Consider the following 12,570-nt stretch of genomic DNA (forward strand, 5'->3'; position numbering starts at 1 on the left):
CACAATGATGTAACACTCCAGGGCACAGCTTGTAACAGATCAAGTTTGAATCACTCCCAGAAAATATCAGGGGCCACAAACACTACCATTTTAGTTCTTCCTTCCAAAGGCGTCTGAAGCCTTGGGTGCTCAAGGAACGCTGGATCCAGCACTGAAACTTCTTTGCCTATTGTTCCAGCAGGACAATAATAGAGGCAGCTGCCAAACATGTGTTGCCCAGGAGAACTCCCAACGCTCTGCTTAGGAGCAAGGCTACAGTTCTAACCAAGATCACTTGGGCAAACGTCTCTGCGTCTTGCCAGCCTACATCTCCCACGATTGAATCACTGCTGGAGCAGAATGCAGCGAAATTCTTGTTTAGCGATGCTTACAAACAAGATATAGGCATGCACATCTCTCTCCCTGCTTCCCTGCCTCTCTTGGCCTCCCAGTTCCCGTCTCTTGGCAACCAACAAATAATTTCTGACATTCATTGCCATATATACACCGCATGCAACCCCAATGGTTTCTCGGCTGACAAAACCCGGTGCCCAAGAACTGGAACGCTGACTGCTTAGATTGCACGGCACACATGCATGAAGAGTCCCATATTCCATAGTGCATGAAGACAAAGCACACAAGAGTTGGAAAAAGCTTTCACCCACACACCAGCTTTTCCACATACATAAGGTAAAGGTAAAGGTAAAGGTAAAGGTAAAGGTAAAGGTAAAGGGACCCCTAACCATTAGGTCCAGTCGCAGACGTCTCTGGGGTTGTGGCGCTCATCTCGCTTTACTGGCCAAGGAAGCCGGCGTACAGCTTCCGGGTCATGTGGCCAGCATGACTAAGCTGGTTTACCTTCCCTCCGGAGTGGTACCTATTTATCTACTTGCACTTTGATGTGCTTTCGAACTGCTAGGTTGGCAGGAGCAGGGAGCGAGCAACGGGAGCTCACCCAGTCGCGGGGATTCGAACCGCAACCTTCTGATCGGCAAGTTCTAGGCTCTGTGGTTTAACCCACAGCGCCACCCATGTCCACATACATAGCTAAATGTGCACAGATATCCCCACATTTTGCACAGATACGAGGAAATCTGGTCCATCTAGTCTAGCCTTCTGTCTCCAAGTGAAGGCATCCAGAAGCTCACAGGGTAGGCATAAAGACAACAACCATCCCATGTCTGTGCCTACCATAGGCATTCCAAGGTATACTGCTCCTGTATGTGGAGGTCTGATTGAACTGTCAGGATGAATGTAGACTGTAGACCTCTTCACTTATATGCACTGAGTACACAGACATGTGCAATGATGGCAAGGGTCAGTTTCTAGCCTCCTTGTTTGATAAGTCCATTAGAAGATTAAGACTACTTTGACGTACGTTTCCTCCTCTTATTACGCTAGGTAAAGGTAAAGGGACCCCTGACCATTAGGTCCAGTTGTGACCGACTCTGGGGTGGCGGCGTTCATCTCACTTTATCGGCTGAAGGAGCTGGCGTACAGCTTCCGGGTCATGTGGCCAGCATGACTAAGCCACTTCTGGCGACCACGGAAACGCCATTTACCTTCCCGCCGGAGTGGTACCTATTTATCTACTTGCACTTTGACGTGCTTTCAAACTGCTAGGTTGGCAGGAGCAGGGACCGAGCAATGGGAGCTCACCCCGTGGTGGGGATTCGAACCGCCGACCTTCTGATCGGCAAGTTCTAGGCTCTGTGGTTTAACCCACAGCGCCACCCGCGTCCCTAGTGCAGATTTACATGACTGCAAAATTCAGTATTTGGAGAGTGCGGTGGGGAAGCTGCGCAGAGTCTACTTCTCAGATCAGTTCTGCGAATGCACATCTAGGCCATCTGCAGGTAAATGCAGTCGGGAAATGCTTCAGCTCAGAAAATGCCACACTGAATTCAACAGGGTTCATGCTATCACCACCCTCAACAACCCCTTCCCCGAACCGAGCCTTAAAGAAAAAGTAGAAACCCACACACAACCCCATGCTCTTTTTTCCCTGAGCTGTTAAGAACAAGAGCAAATATTCCTTATTTGAAGACAGAGCCCTACACTTGTGCACCCAAAACGGGCATTTGAATGTGAAAAAAGCAATTTGTTTCAACAACACACACAGAGGTGGTGAAGTCGCTATTGTGACAACACGACCTCTCACACCAATAAATCTTTAACATCAATGCAGCTGGCAAAACCCAGAGCAGGAAGGCTTCCTTGTGGGGGTGGGGAGGTTTGGGGGGGAAAGCATCAAATTTGCAGAGGACAGGGGAAAAAAGATTAAATATTAATTATTCTTGGCAAAGAAAAAGAGACAATGCATTGTCCCATAAAACCATAAGCCTTCCCAAGGTCACACACACACACACACACACACACACACACACACCCCAGCACCCAACATGCACTTTCTGAAAAACACAGTGCTGAAAAAAGAAAAAAAGAAAAAGGAATGGCATCAATCATTAAACAGTTAAATGAAGGTAGTATGACAGTTGCTATTGTTCTCTAGCAGCACACTTGTCTTTTCCAGAGCAGCTGCCAGATCCTATTAGATGCATAAAAAGAGGATGTTCTGGACCGGGGAGGAATGGGATATGCTATTGAAAACAGCAGACAATGGCTTGCTTCTGTAGGCTCCTCAAGCCCCGTATAACATCTGTCCAGAATCAATTTCTGACCTAATGTTCCTTTCATTGACTATTAAGACTTTGCAGCTTGTCTTCTGGGCCAGGAGTGTTACCCAAAGCACAAAGCAATGAGGCAACTACATGCAGCAAATTCAAATTAATGCTATGCAAAAATAAAAACCCACAAAAAAAAGACCTTGCTTAGGTTGTACGAAGTTTATGCAGCATGAGGGCATTCACAAACCCAGAAATGCCATGCTCCTGCACAGCCCCCATTCATTTCAGCAGAGCCTGTGCAGGAGAATTTCCCAGTGCAATGTATCCCATGGGGGAATTAAAGATTGGAGAAATGTACTATGGAATGGCTTCCGACTCTTCGGATAGGACAAAGGGACTGAAGAAATGGGATACATTGGTACCTTGGTACTCAAACAGCTTGGCTCCTGAACACCGCAAACCCGGAAGTAAGTGTTCCGGTTTGTGCATGTTTTTTGGAAGCTCCTGCAGCCAATTGGAAGCCGCGGCTTGATTTTATAACGGTTTCGGGAGTCGAATGGGCTTTTGGAATGGATTAAGTTCAAGAACCAAGGTACCACTGTATTCTCAAGAGTTTTGTGTACCCATCAGTAGAGCAGGTAACATGATTATGGCCACGGTCCGCAGAAAGAAACTGTAGTCGTATCTTCTGTCACCCTCCAGCACACAAGCTCACGTAAGATGATCAAGCAAAGGGAGACGGCTTGAGGGTCATGGGTGCTGCTCACACACCTCCCTTCTCCTGAACAACTCTGGGGCACCCTGAGAGGTGAAGCAGGGAGGTGAAACTTAAGGGAGAAGAAAGGCTCTGCTGAGCCCCTTGCAACCCAAGGAAAGAGGGCCATTTCCAAAGATTATAATTTGCTGATGGCAAATGCAACGCCCATGAAAATAAACCAAAAGGGGTGATCCAAACACAAAGATTAAAAAGCTTTGCCGTAGATTTCCAGGAGGTTTTGCTGCAACATAGGAGTTTATTTCCCTTCTTCAAGTCGATTTGCTAGTTTTACCTTTAAGTTGCTAATGAAATTTATAAGAAGCAACAGAATTCCACTTACCCATAAGGTCTCTGGATGAGAGCTGGATGTAGCTGCTGCACCCCTAAGGTGAAACCTAGAAAAATGTTTGCAAAACGCAGTATTAGATCCGGCTGTGCAACGTTATCGTGTATTCAGAAGTGCAGCTTGTGCCTAGGCCTGCTTACTCAGAGCTAAGTGCCGCTGTCTGCGGCGGGATTTACAGTTTTGCTTTGTGCATCGTAGCTATCTTAATCCTTACTCTTTAGTACAAACAATTTTTGTGTTTACTTTCTCTATGACAACATTATCTGATGAATTCCGGTCTTGCGTAGTCTGTTGCAGCAAGCAGTTTTGTGGCACCTTTTAGACTAAAAAATACAGCATAAGCTTTTGTGGAGTGCTAGAAACATTCTCCTGTCCTCAGGCATCTCTTTAACTCTGCTCTGAATTGTTACCAACAGTTGGCAACTTAACCTGAACTGGCCAATGCTTCTCCTGTACTGTATATTATCACATTTCAGAATGCATGTTTTAGCCCAGTGTTTCCCAACCTTTTTCCCACCATGGCCCCCTTTTTATTATTAGTTTAGCCTTGACATTAAAACTAGTTATGCTTCCAGACCTCTCAACACTTCATCCACTCCCACCTGTAGCTACTTCATACAGCACAAGTCATAGTTTGCAGTTACATACAAACTAGCAAACTATGGTTTGCATGTCCCTCCAAACCATGACTGCAAACTACGGTTTGGGCAAGTTTTGCAAGGCAAGTACAAACCGGTTTGCTGGTTTGGATTCTAACTGCAGACTACGTTTGTACTACACAGGAAGCAACTTACTGAATTGAAGTGGACGAGAGGAGAGAAGGAGAACAAGGTTTGTTCACGGCCTCATGTTATGTCAAACTATGGTTTGGTATTCTTTTTGAACCAGATGACTGCAGTGTATTCTATTAGCTATTTTAATAAACTTCTAAAAATGTGTCAAGTCAACTTCCCACTCCCCCTACCACCATCACGGGATGTTTGTGTAACAACACAAGCAAGTTCCCAACTATTTAATTTTCCCAGTTTTTAATATACTATTAATATAATATAATACTCTTCTATCACCCACACTCTGCTACATTCTATTAATTCCAAGTCTCCAACTTGTCTCTTTTCTAGACAGCTAGTCCTCCACTTGACTCATGTTTGTGTTTTTCATTTATGAAAGCATCTACAATTTATTTTGACTTTCATTAACGGGGAACCTCCTTACTTGGGCCAATTGTCATGTCCATCTGCTATCTTCTCTTTTTTGCTTCCTTAGAGGTAAAATGCTTCCATCTCCCTTTCACAGCATCCTTTTCCGAGTTCGTATAATTCTGCCTTCTCCCTACACTGCTACACCTGCCATATTGCTGTCAACCTTTCCCCTTGGTCTCAGACATTCGCCTCTGCTTCAATCTGTAACCATTCTCCAACACACACAAAGTTTACTGAAGTTGTGAACAGTTGGCTGCAGATTATATACAATCTCAAGCCAACTATACTAATCCTTGGGCAAAGTTCCCCAGCATTCTTTTCTTTGCACAAATCCCCATCTTCCCCTTCTTTGCTTCCAGCACATTTATTCTCCAGTGCATGCTCAGAAACTCAATATATATATACATTGTCATGTTTAAGATTATTTGTCTGTTTCTCTTTCTTTGAATCTGCAAGGCTCTCGGGTCACAACATCAAATGGCTATATTGCACGGCCTATAGTTTCTGGAGCTGACGAAAAAGAATATAAATGAAGGAATCCAGGGCTTCAGCTGTAGTTGCCTCTCCTCAAAAGGATGCAGAACTTTCCAAAGGAGAGCAATAAGAAGAACAGAGGCATCTATGATGGCTCAGGCGAGCCAGCAAGCTACAGAAAGACACCTATGATTTTTCTTGAATTACATTTTTTCAACAAAAAAAAACCCCACACCCCCCAACCTGTTTACTGTAAGCTTTGAGCTAAACACAGATGTTCTAAAGATTTGCCTTATAATGGCTCAATTTGGATGTCACAGAGGCCAATCACCTGGTCTGACAACCAGAGTACAGGGGTACCTTGGTTTGTATACGTTTTGGATTACAAACACGTCAAACCCAGAAGTGTGTGTCCCAGTTTGCAACCTTTTTTTTTATTACAACCCTTTCTTTGGGGGGGGGGATTACGAACAAAAAAATTTTGGAGGCCCCATTGGCGAAAGTGCACCTTGGGTTACAACCTGTTTTGGTTTACAAACGGACCTCCAGAACGGATTATGGTTTTAAACCAAGGTACCACTGTACTCTGCAAGTCTGAGCATACCATATGCTCCTTATAAACCAATTTCATCCCCCACTTGCTTCTTTAGAAAGTGTGTCTCCACCCCCATTGTTCTACCCGGACACTGAGGTCCAGCGCCAAAGGCCTTCTGATGGTTCCCTTGCTGCGAGAAGCCAAGTTACAGGGAACCAGGCATAGGGCCTTCTCGGTGGTGGCACCCACCCTGTGGAATGCCCTCCCACCAGATGTCAAAGAGAACAACAACTACCAGACTTTCAGAAGACATCTGAAGGCAGCCCTGTTTAGGGAAGCTTTTAATGTTTGATGGATTACTGTATTTTAATACCCAGCCACATGGGCGGGGTATAAATAATATAATATAATAATAATAATATTTAGCCTCAGCCACAGTTTGCCAGATGTGGACATCATGGTAAACTAGGGTTAGAACAAACCAGGAAAGGGAAATGCATACAAACGAAGGGGAGGGCCTGCACATGTCACTTGACCACGACTGTCCAAAAAACACACGGTCCCTGTTCCTTGGGAACTGGAGGCATGCATAGTTGCATGGTCTCTGCTCCAGCTCCTGCAGCACTTGCCAAGAGATTGTCAGTGGCGTTGAAAACTCCATTATTGGCAGCAGAAACAAATCGCACAAAATAAGCTCAGCATGCAGAGTTTATTTGGATGGCGGAATGAGCTTCCTGGGTGCAGAAAACACACAGCTTTATTTTTATTGTCCTATTCAAACCCAGAAAGATATTGAGCCAATTTATAAAGAGAGAGAGAGAGAGAGAGAGAGAGAGAGAGAGAGAGAGAGAGAGAGGAGGGGGGGAGGGGGGCAGTTTGTCTCACCAGTTTGAACACTCCTTGGTTTTGCTCCCAGATAGGCAAGATTGACATTTGCTTTCCGGCCGTCAATGATGGGGTTGGGATCCTTGCAAGCCCTTTCGGCCGCAGATCTGTCAGCCATGGTCACCTGGAAAGAAGCAGGCAAACTGCGTTTGTAAGAGACCTGGAACACCACCAAGTGGGTGTTTTTCCTCCCCTCCTTTCTAGCAAGCACTTCCACACAACAAAGTTAAGAACGCTCCTTGAATCTCACTTGAAAAGCTGTTAAGAGGGGATAATCCATTATGTAGCTCTGGAGAGAGGAAGCCTCATCATCTCCACCTATATCCCCCTTTGTTTCCTGTTTTGACATCACAAGTAAAAAAGACCAGGCAGGCTGAATATCAGGCAGCCAAGCAGAGGCGGAGGCAGGCGAAGACGCCGTTTTAAGACTCAAGATCCCTTGAACACTCACAGAGGCAGCTTTATGGCTGAAGTACCTTCCAAGCACTGTAAAGTTTGCCCTTCAGAACGTGATTTACAATGGAAAAGCCAGCAGTAGATGGAAGCATCCCAAAGCAAAAGAGCACTCAAGGGAGAATGCTATAAACTGCAGGCAGATAAGTTCAGAGTAGCTACTATTTTTGTTTCCTCTTTTTTAAAAACAACACATTGCGCCCCCCCCCTCCTTTTGGCACTGTTAGGGAATATCAGGTGGTAGCTTTTCCTTTTCTTTTCTTCTCACCACAAAGCAAACAGAAACCCAAGCAGCGCAGCCCTACCTAACAAGCAGCAAGAACAGCACAGAAATGAACAGCTTCCCCTTTTTGAAAGTGTGGAATTGCATTACTGAAGCTTGAGAAGGCAGGAGACACTCCTGTCTGTACACCGTTAACAAGTCTGTAGGGTTTATTTCAATGCACGACAAAACTGCAAAATTGTCTGAACATGCCTCGTATATGTAGATATGTAGATCATGCAAATTCTATTTTAAAGATTCCAGCTAAATGTGACATTCCTACATAACTGGAAATAATTGTCATGGTTGGGATACAACACTAAACTCTGGCTTAGTGTTACATGAAAGAACCTTGGGTTTGTCAGCTCCCCACACCAAACTCTCGAGTGCAGGTACCGAGATCAGAAACTTTTTGCTTCCGTTTTCAACTGTGATTTAACATTAGGCACAACCCCGTAAACTGTGGCTAGTCTTAACTGTGGTTTATTGCAACAAGTCAGCTTCATAAACCATATCTGAATCTGGTTTGTTACCATAAACCATAGCTAAGAATGACCACAGTTGTCTCGGCTTTGACATAATGCTAAGAATACACTGCATAAAATCACTCCTGGGCTGCACAAGTTCATTGACTTTTTATTCTAATGATAAAAATGCAAAGCAGCTGGGAGGCGGTGATGAAAATGTCCTGCTGAGATGCATCCTCAAGATGCCCAAAAATGAAGTGAAAGGTCAGTTATTGGTTAGAGAAAGCCTCCTGTCGCTTCCAACAAGAATCCTCTTTAAGAAGAAATTTAAGAACCTAGGAAAGGAAACGGTAGAGATCCCAGGTGCAATCCTCAGCTTCTCTGGGTAAGACTACGAAAGCATCTGCTGAAGAACTTGCGAGAACAGATGCCAGCCTGTGTAGAATGGGCAAGTGGGATCAACTAGGCAGCTTCCCATGTCCCTAATGCAAGACAAGTTCTCAAAGCAGCCCATTAGATGTCTCTGGGAAGCTCACAAGCAGGACTGCAGGGCAACTGTACTCTCCACCGCAACCAGCGTTCAGAGCCATCCCACCTCTGATCCTGGAGATAGCAGAGGTAAAAGGTAAAGGACTCCTGGACAGTTAAATCCAGTCAAAGGTGACTATGGGGTGCAGCGCTCATCTTGCTTTCAGGCCGAGGGAGCTGGCGTTTGTCCACAGACAGCTTTCCCGGTCATGTGGCCAGCATGACGAAACCGCTTCTGGCACAACGGGACACTGTGACAGAAGCCAGAGCGCACGGAAATGCCATTTACCTTCCCGTCACAGTGGTACCTATTTATCTACTTGCACTGGCGTGCTTCAGAACTGCTAGGTGGGCAGAAGCTGGGACAGAGCAACGGGAGCTCACCCCGTTGAGCGGATTCGAACCACCAACCTTCCAATCAGCAAGCCCAAGAGGCTCAACGGTTTAGGGACGTGGGCGGTGCTATGGAGACAGCGTACAGCCACCATGACTGGTACTTCTCCATACCTCTATGAATTTGTCCAATCCCCTTTTAAAGCTATCCCTGCATTTTGTGGCAAGTTAAAGAACTTCTACTTAAGCGGTGCCTGCAACAAAATGTTGCAGCACAAAGTGCTCCTCATCAGTTCTGGTCAGCCATGCCTTTTTCCACACCCACCCACCCAATAGATGCTCAGTCCTTACTGAGCTGTTCTAGAGAGGCTACTCCCCACCCACCCTGAAAATTGTGTGTGTGAATGCACATTTTAATTTTCTTTTCTGTACTTCTGCAAACCTCTGGATTCTCTACAACTTGCCAACACCGTGTGTGTGTGTGTGTGTGTGTTTTGCTGTTTTGGCTGTGTGAATATCCCTATTCGGATAACTGAGTTGCACTTAGCATGCAATCCCTTCAAAAGTCTGGAAGGCAGAGAGAAGATGCAATTTCCTCCATCTCCTCGCCCAGCAACTGTCTTTGAAAAATTGTTGGAAGACGTCCGTAGGAAATGCAAAAAGGAGCCCATGTGATACTCCAAATCCACCACAGCATGAACAGTGTGGGAGTATTTGGAAGAGGGGGAGGGGAACGTGACAGGGTAATATTCCCACCCCGATTTCTGTGAAGTGGGAACAACACAACAAGGATCAAAGGCAGTGGGGCAGCAGTACACTGGGATGCAAAACCATTTCCCCCATGCACAGAGTTAAGTACCCTTCATCTGACAGGGTGAGGGGGAAAGTACCAGGCTAAGCGCTGCCGTTCTATACCGATTAGAGGTCACGAAGTCAGAAAGCAGCAGGAAATAACACAACCTGCAAAAACCTCTGCTCATGCAATACCCCCTGCAACTGTTAAGCCCGATTCCTTTTCCAAGAGACACCCTCCACTTCCGGACCCGCACGGCACTTCTGCCACTGTGCCGCAAATTCCCTACGGATCAGGACCACCGTAGAACCACTGGAACGGATTCCTTGATGGGATACAATTTCGGAGGTTGCCCCACTCCCCACACCCAGTATGAAAGGATGAGGGAGACAACACATGACACACGCACACGGAAGAGATGCCGTAAATACTACAGCAAAGAGTTTGTGCGACCCACAACCCCATTTCCCCAGAAACACACTGAGCAAATAATCCAAGCAGAGTCTCCACCTCCCAGCTATATGTCTGCAAGGAGTCCCTTCTCCTTTAAAAAATACGTTGTTTTTACTATTACAGTACTGTTAACAACGACATACCCCACAAGAGCACACAAACGCCAATTAAGCAGAACACTTCACTTCAATGCAAAGAGCTCTCCAGGCCCTTTGGAACCTAGTTTTCAGCTCTGCAGAGTATTCTTGAACTGGACACCCCAACTCCAAGGACCATTCTAGAAGCAACAGCCAATTGCTTCCCCATCTCTTCCCTCCACCCACACAGCACCCCAACTCTAAGCTACCAGACTCCCAAACCACCTTTGGAACCAACCAAGTCCTTCTAGATATGGCCCTCCAGTTTCATAAGCCTGAAGAGGCAGTTGCAAGTCTGTGGGCTCCCACCCTAAGCCATCAAATTGCACCCCACCTCCTTAATCCCCCCCTCCCCGTATTTCATTGCAAGTTTATATAACTCAACATGCTCTAAAGTCTGGAAATGAAGCCTGATGAGGAATGGTTGAAGCAGTTGGATATGTTTAGCCTGAGAATAAGAGGAGATGCAATAGCCATCTTCAAACATCGAAAGGGCTTTTCACATAGGGAACAGGCTTGTTTCCTCCTTCTCTGGAGGGTAGCACCCAAACCGATGGATTCAAGTTACAAGAAAGGAGATTCTAACTAAACATCAGGAAGAACTTTCTGACAAAGAGCTGTTTGACAGTGGAATGGAGGTTGTGGACCTCCTTCCTTGGAGGATTTGAAGCAGAGGGTGGGTGGCCATCTGTCATGCTTTAGTTGAGATTCATACATTGCAGGGGGCTGGACTAGATGACCCTCAGGGTCCCTTTCACCTCTACAATTCTATTACTATCTCATTCAATGCAGGCTGGTTATGGCTCAAAGGGATCACCAAGTTCGAGAAAGAGGGAATTAAAAAATACTGTACGGTTTCCCCACGGCCGGTCTCTCTTTTCGGCCATTGAAATTTTAACCTTTCCACGCAGGCTTAAGGCAGAAAACGGAAGACTCCTATTGCAGGTGAGCGCCCCGACGTGTCGACTACTCCGAATTCATTGGCAAGACCTGCAAGAGGCGGGCTGGCGAGGTCCTTTGGCGTGGTGCCCCGACGCCAGGTGATCAGAACAGCCCCTCCCAGCCCTTCCCGAAAAGCGACCCCCCCCGGCCCCCAAATCCGCACTTACGAAGCCATATCCCCGGGATTTTCCCGTCTGCCGGTCCGTGATGACGACGGCTTCCTCGATGTCGCCGAACACCTCGAAGTACTTCCTCAGCGAGGAGTCCGTGGTGTGGTAGGGCAGCCCCCCGACGAAGATCTTCGTGAAGGTAGTGTCCTTCTGCACCGTGTGCATGGCGCCGGAGCAGCCCCGACGGCGATGGCCGCAGCTGCTACTTGGAGAGCAGGAGAAGGGCGACGAGGACGAGGAGGGCGGCGGAGAGTGGGAGAGGCTGGAATAAGCATCCAAAAGGAGGAAAGGGCGAGACGAGGCGCGAGGAAAGACGTCCAGGGTGGAAGGAAGAAGGTGCCCTACTCTGCCTGGGTCACCGCGTGCCCCAGCGAGCGGTCCACGGTCGAGGAGGAGCAGGAGGAGGAGAAGACCGGGGGAGCCCGCTCCCCCGAGCAACAGCGACTCAGCGACCACAGTAGCAGCAGCAGCAGCAGCTCCGCGCCCCATGCAGCAGCTCCAGCGGCAAAAGCAACCGCAGCATCGACGGCAGGGGGCAATGAGAGCGCTCCGCCTTCCCAAGGCGCTGCCAGCCCCCCGCCCCGTCGAGCAGCAGCAGCAGCAGCAGCAGCAGCGCGACCTCTCGCCTGGAGCCGCGGAGCGTGAAAGTGCTCTCCAGCGCTCGCGCGCCTTTGTACCCATCCTTCCCTCTCCGCCCCTTCCAAGGCCGGGCTCCAGCCACGCCTCCCCGCCGCCGGGTCGGGGGGAAACGTCGAGCCTGGCCGGCCGCAGAGGCCCCTGGGCTTCGTAGTTCTTCGCCGCCGACGCCTCGTCCATTGGGGCGGCGCAAAAACGAGGACGGCGACGCGGACTTTCGAGGCGCTTCGAAGCCTGATCATGCAATCCCGTGGGGTCTGGGAATAAGTCGCGCGGAGCTCGTTGGCGAGGCTTACTTCTGAGTAGACGGGATTGCACGTGGTAGCAAGGCAGAAGCGTCCGTGGACTACCGGAGCCGGAGCCTATTTCTGCTTAGATGAATGGGAGAATATTGGGAGAATATTGCTTTTTGATTTTAAAAACTTAAATTCCACCTTCCCATTCGCGCGCACACTCACAAAATTCCTAAGCCGTCTTTTAATACATACATTCTTTTAAAAGTACTAAAGGTCTTCAACGCCAAAGTAGCCCCAAAACTCCTGTACTGTATGGCATTCCATTATGGATTGGTGCAGTTAACCAATCGTTGGA

The 12,570-nt window shown here is 47.5% G+C and overlaps 1 protein-coding gene across 2 annotated transcripts in view; it reads right to left on the reverse strand.

Moving 5' to 3' along the window:
• Nucleotides 1–12,025, reverse strand: part of RBM38 (RNA binding motif protein 38) — a 31,670-nt gene extending 19,645 nt beyond the window's left edge. Inside the window, exons 1-3 of one of the 2 annotated variants that reach the window (XR_014157958.1) lie at nucleotides 11,341–12,025; nucleotides 6,806–6,929; nucleotides 3,704–3,758 (exon numbers count right to left, since the gene is read on the reverse strand). Coding sequence is in view for 1 of the 2 variants with exons in the window: in XM_081867916.1 (XP_081724042.1) it covers nucleotides 3,704–3,758; nucleotides 6,806–6,929; nucleotides 11,341–11,832 (671 nt within the window). In the remaining variant the exon portion in view is untranslated. The remainder of the gene's footprint in view (nucleotides 1–3,703; nucleotides 3,759–6,805; nucleotides 6,930–11,340) is intronic. The other variant, XM_081867916.1, reaches the window with a different exon arrangement.
• Nucleotides 12,026–12,570: the final 545 nt, after the last annotated feature.

Source organism: Podarcis erhardii, assembly GCF_964252035.2.
Source record: "Podarcis erhardii genome assembly, chromosome: 6".
NCBI classification, from domain to species: domain Eukaryota; kingdom Metazoa; phylum Chordata; class Lepidosauria; order Squamata; family Lacertidae; genus Podarcis; species Podarcis erhardii.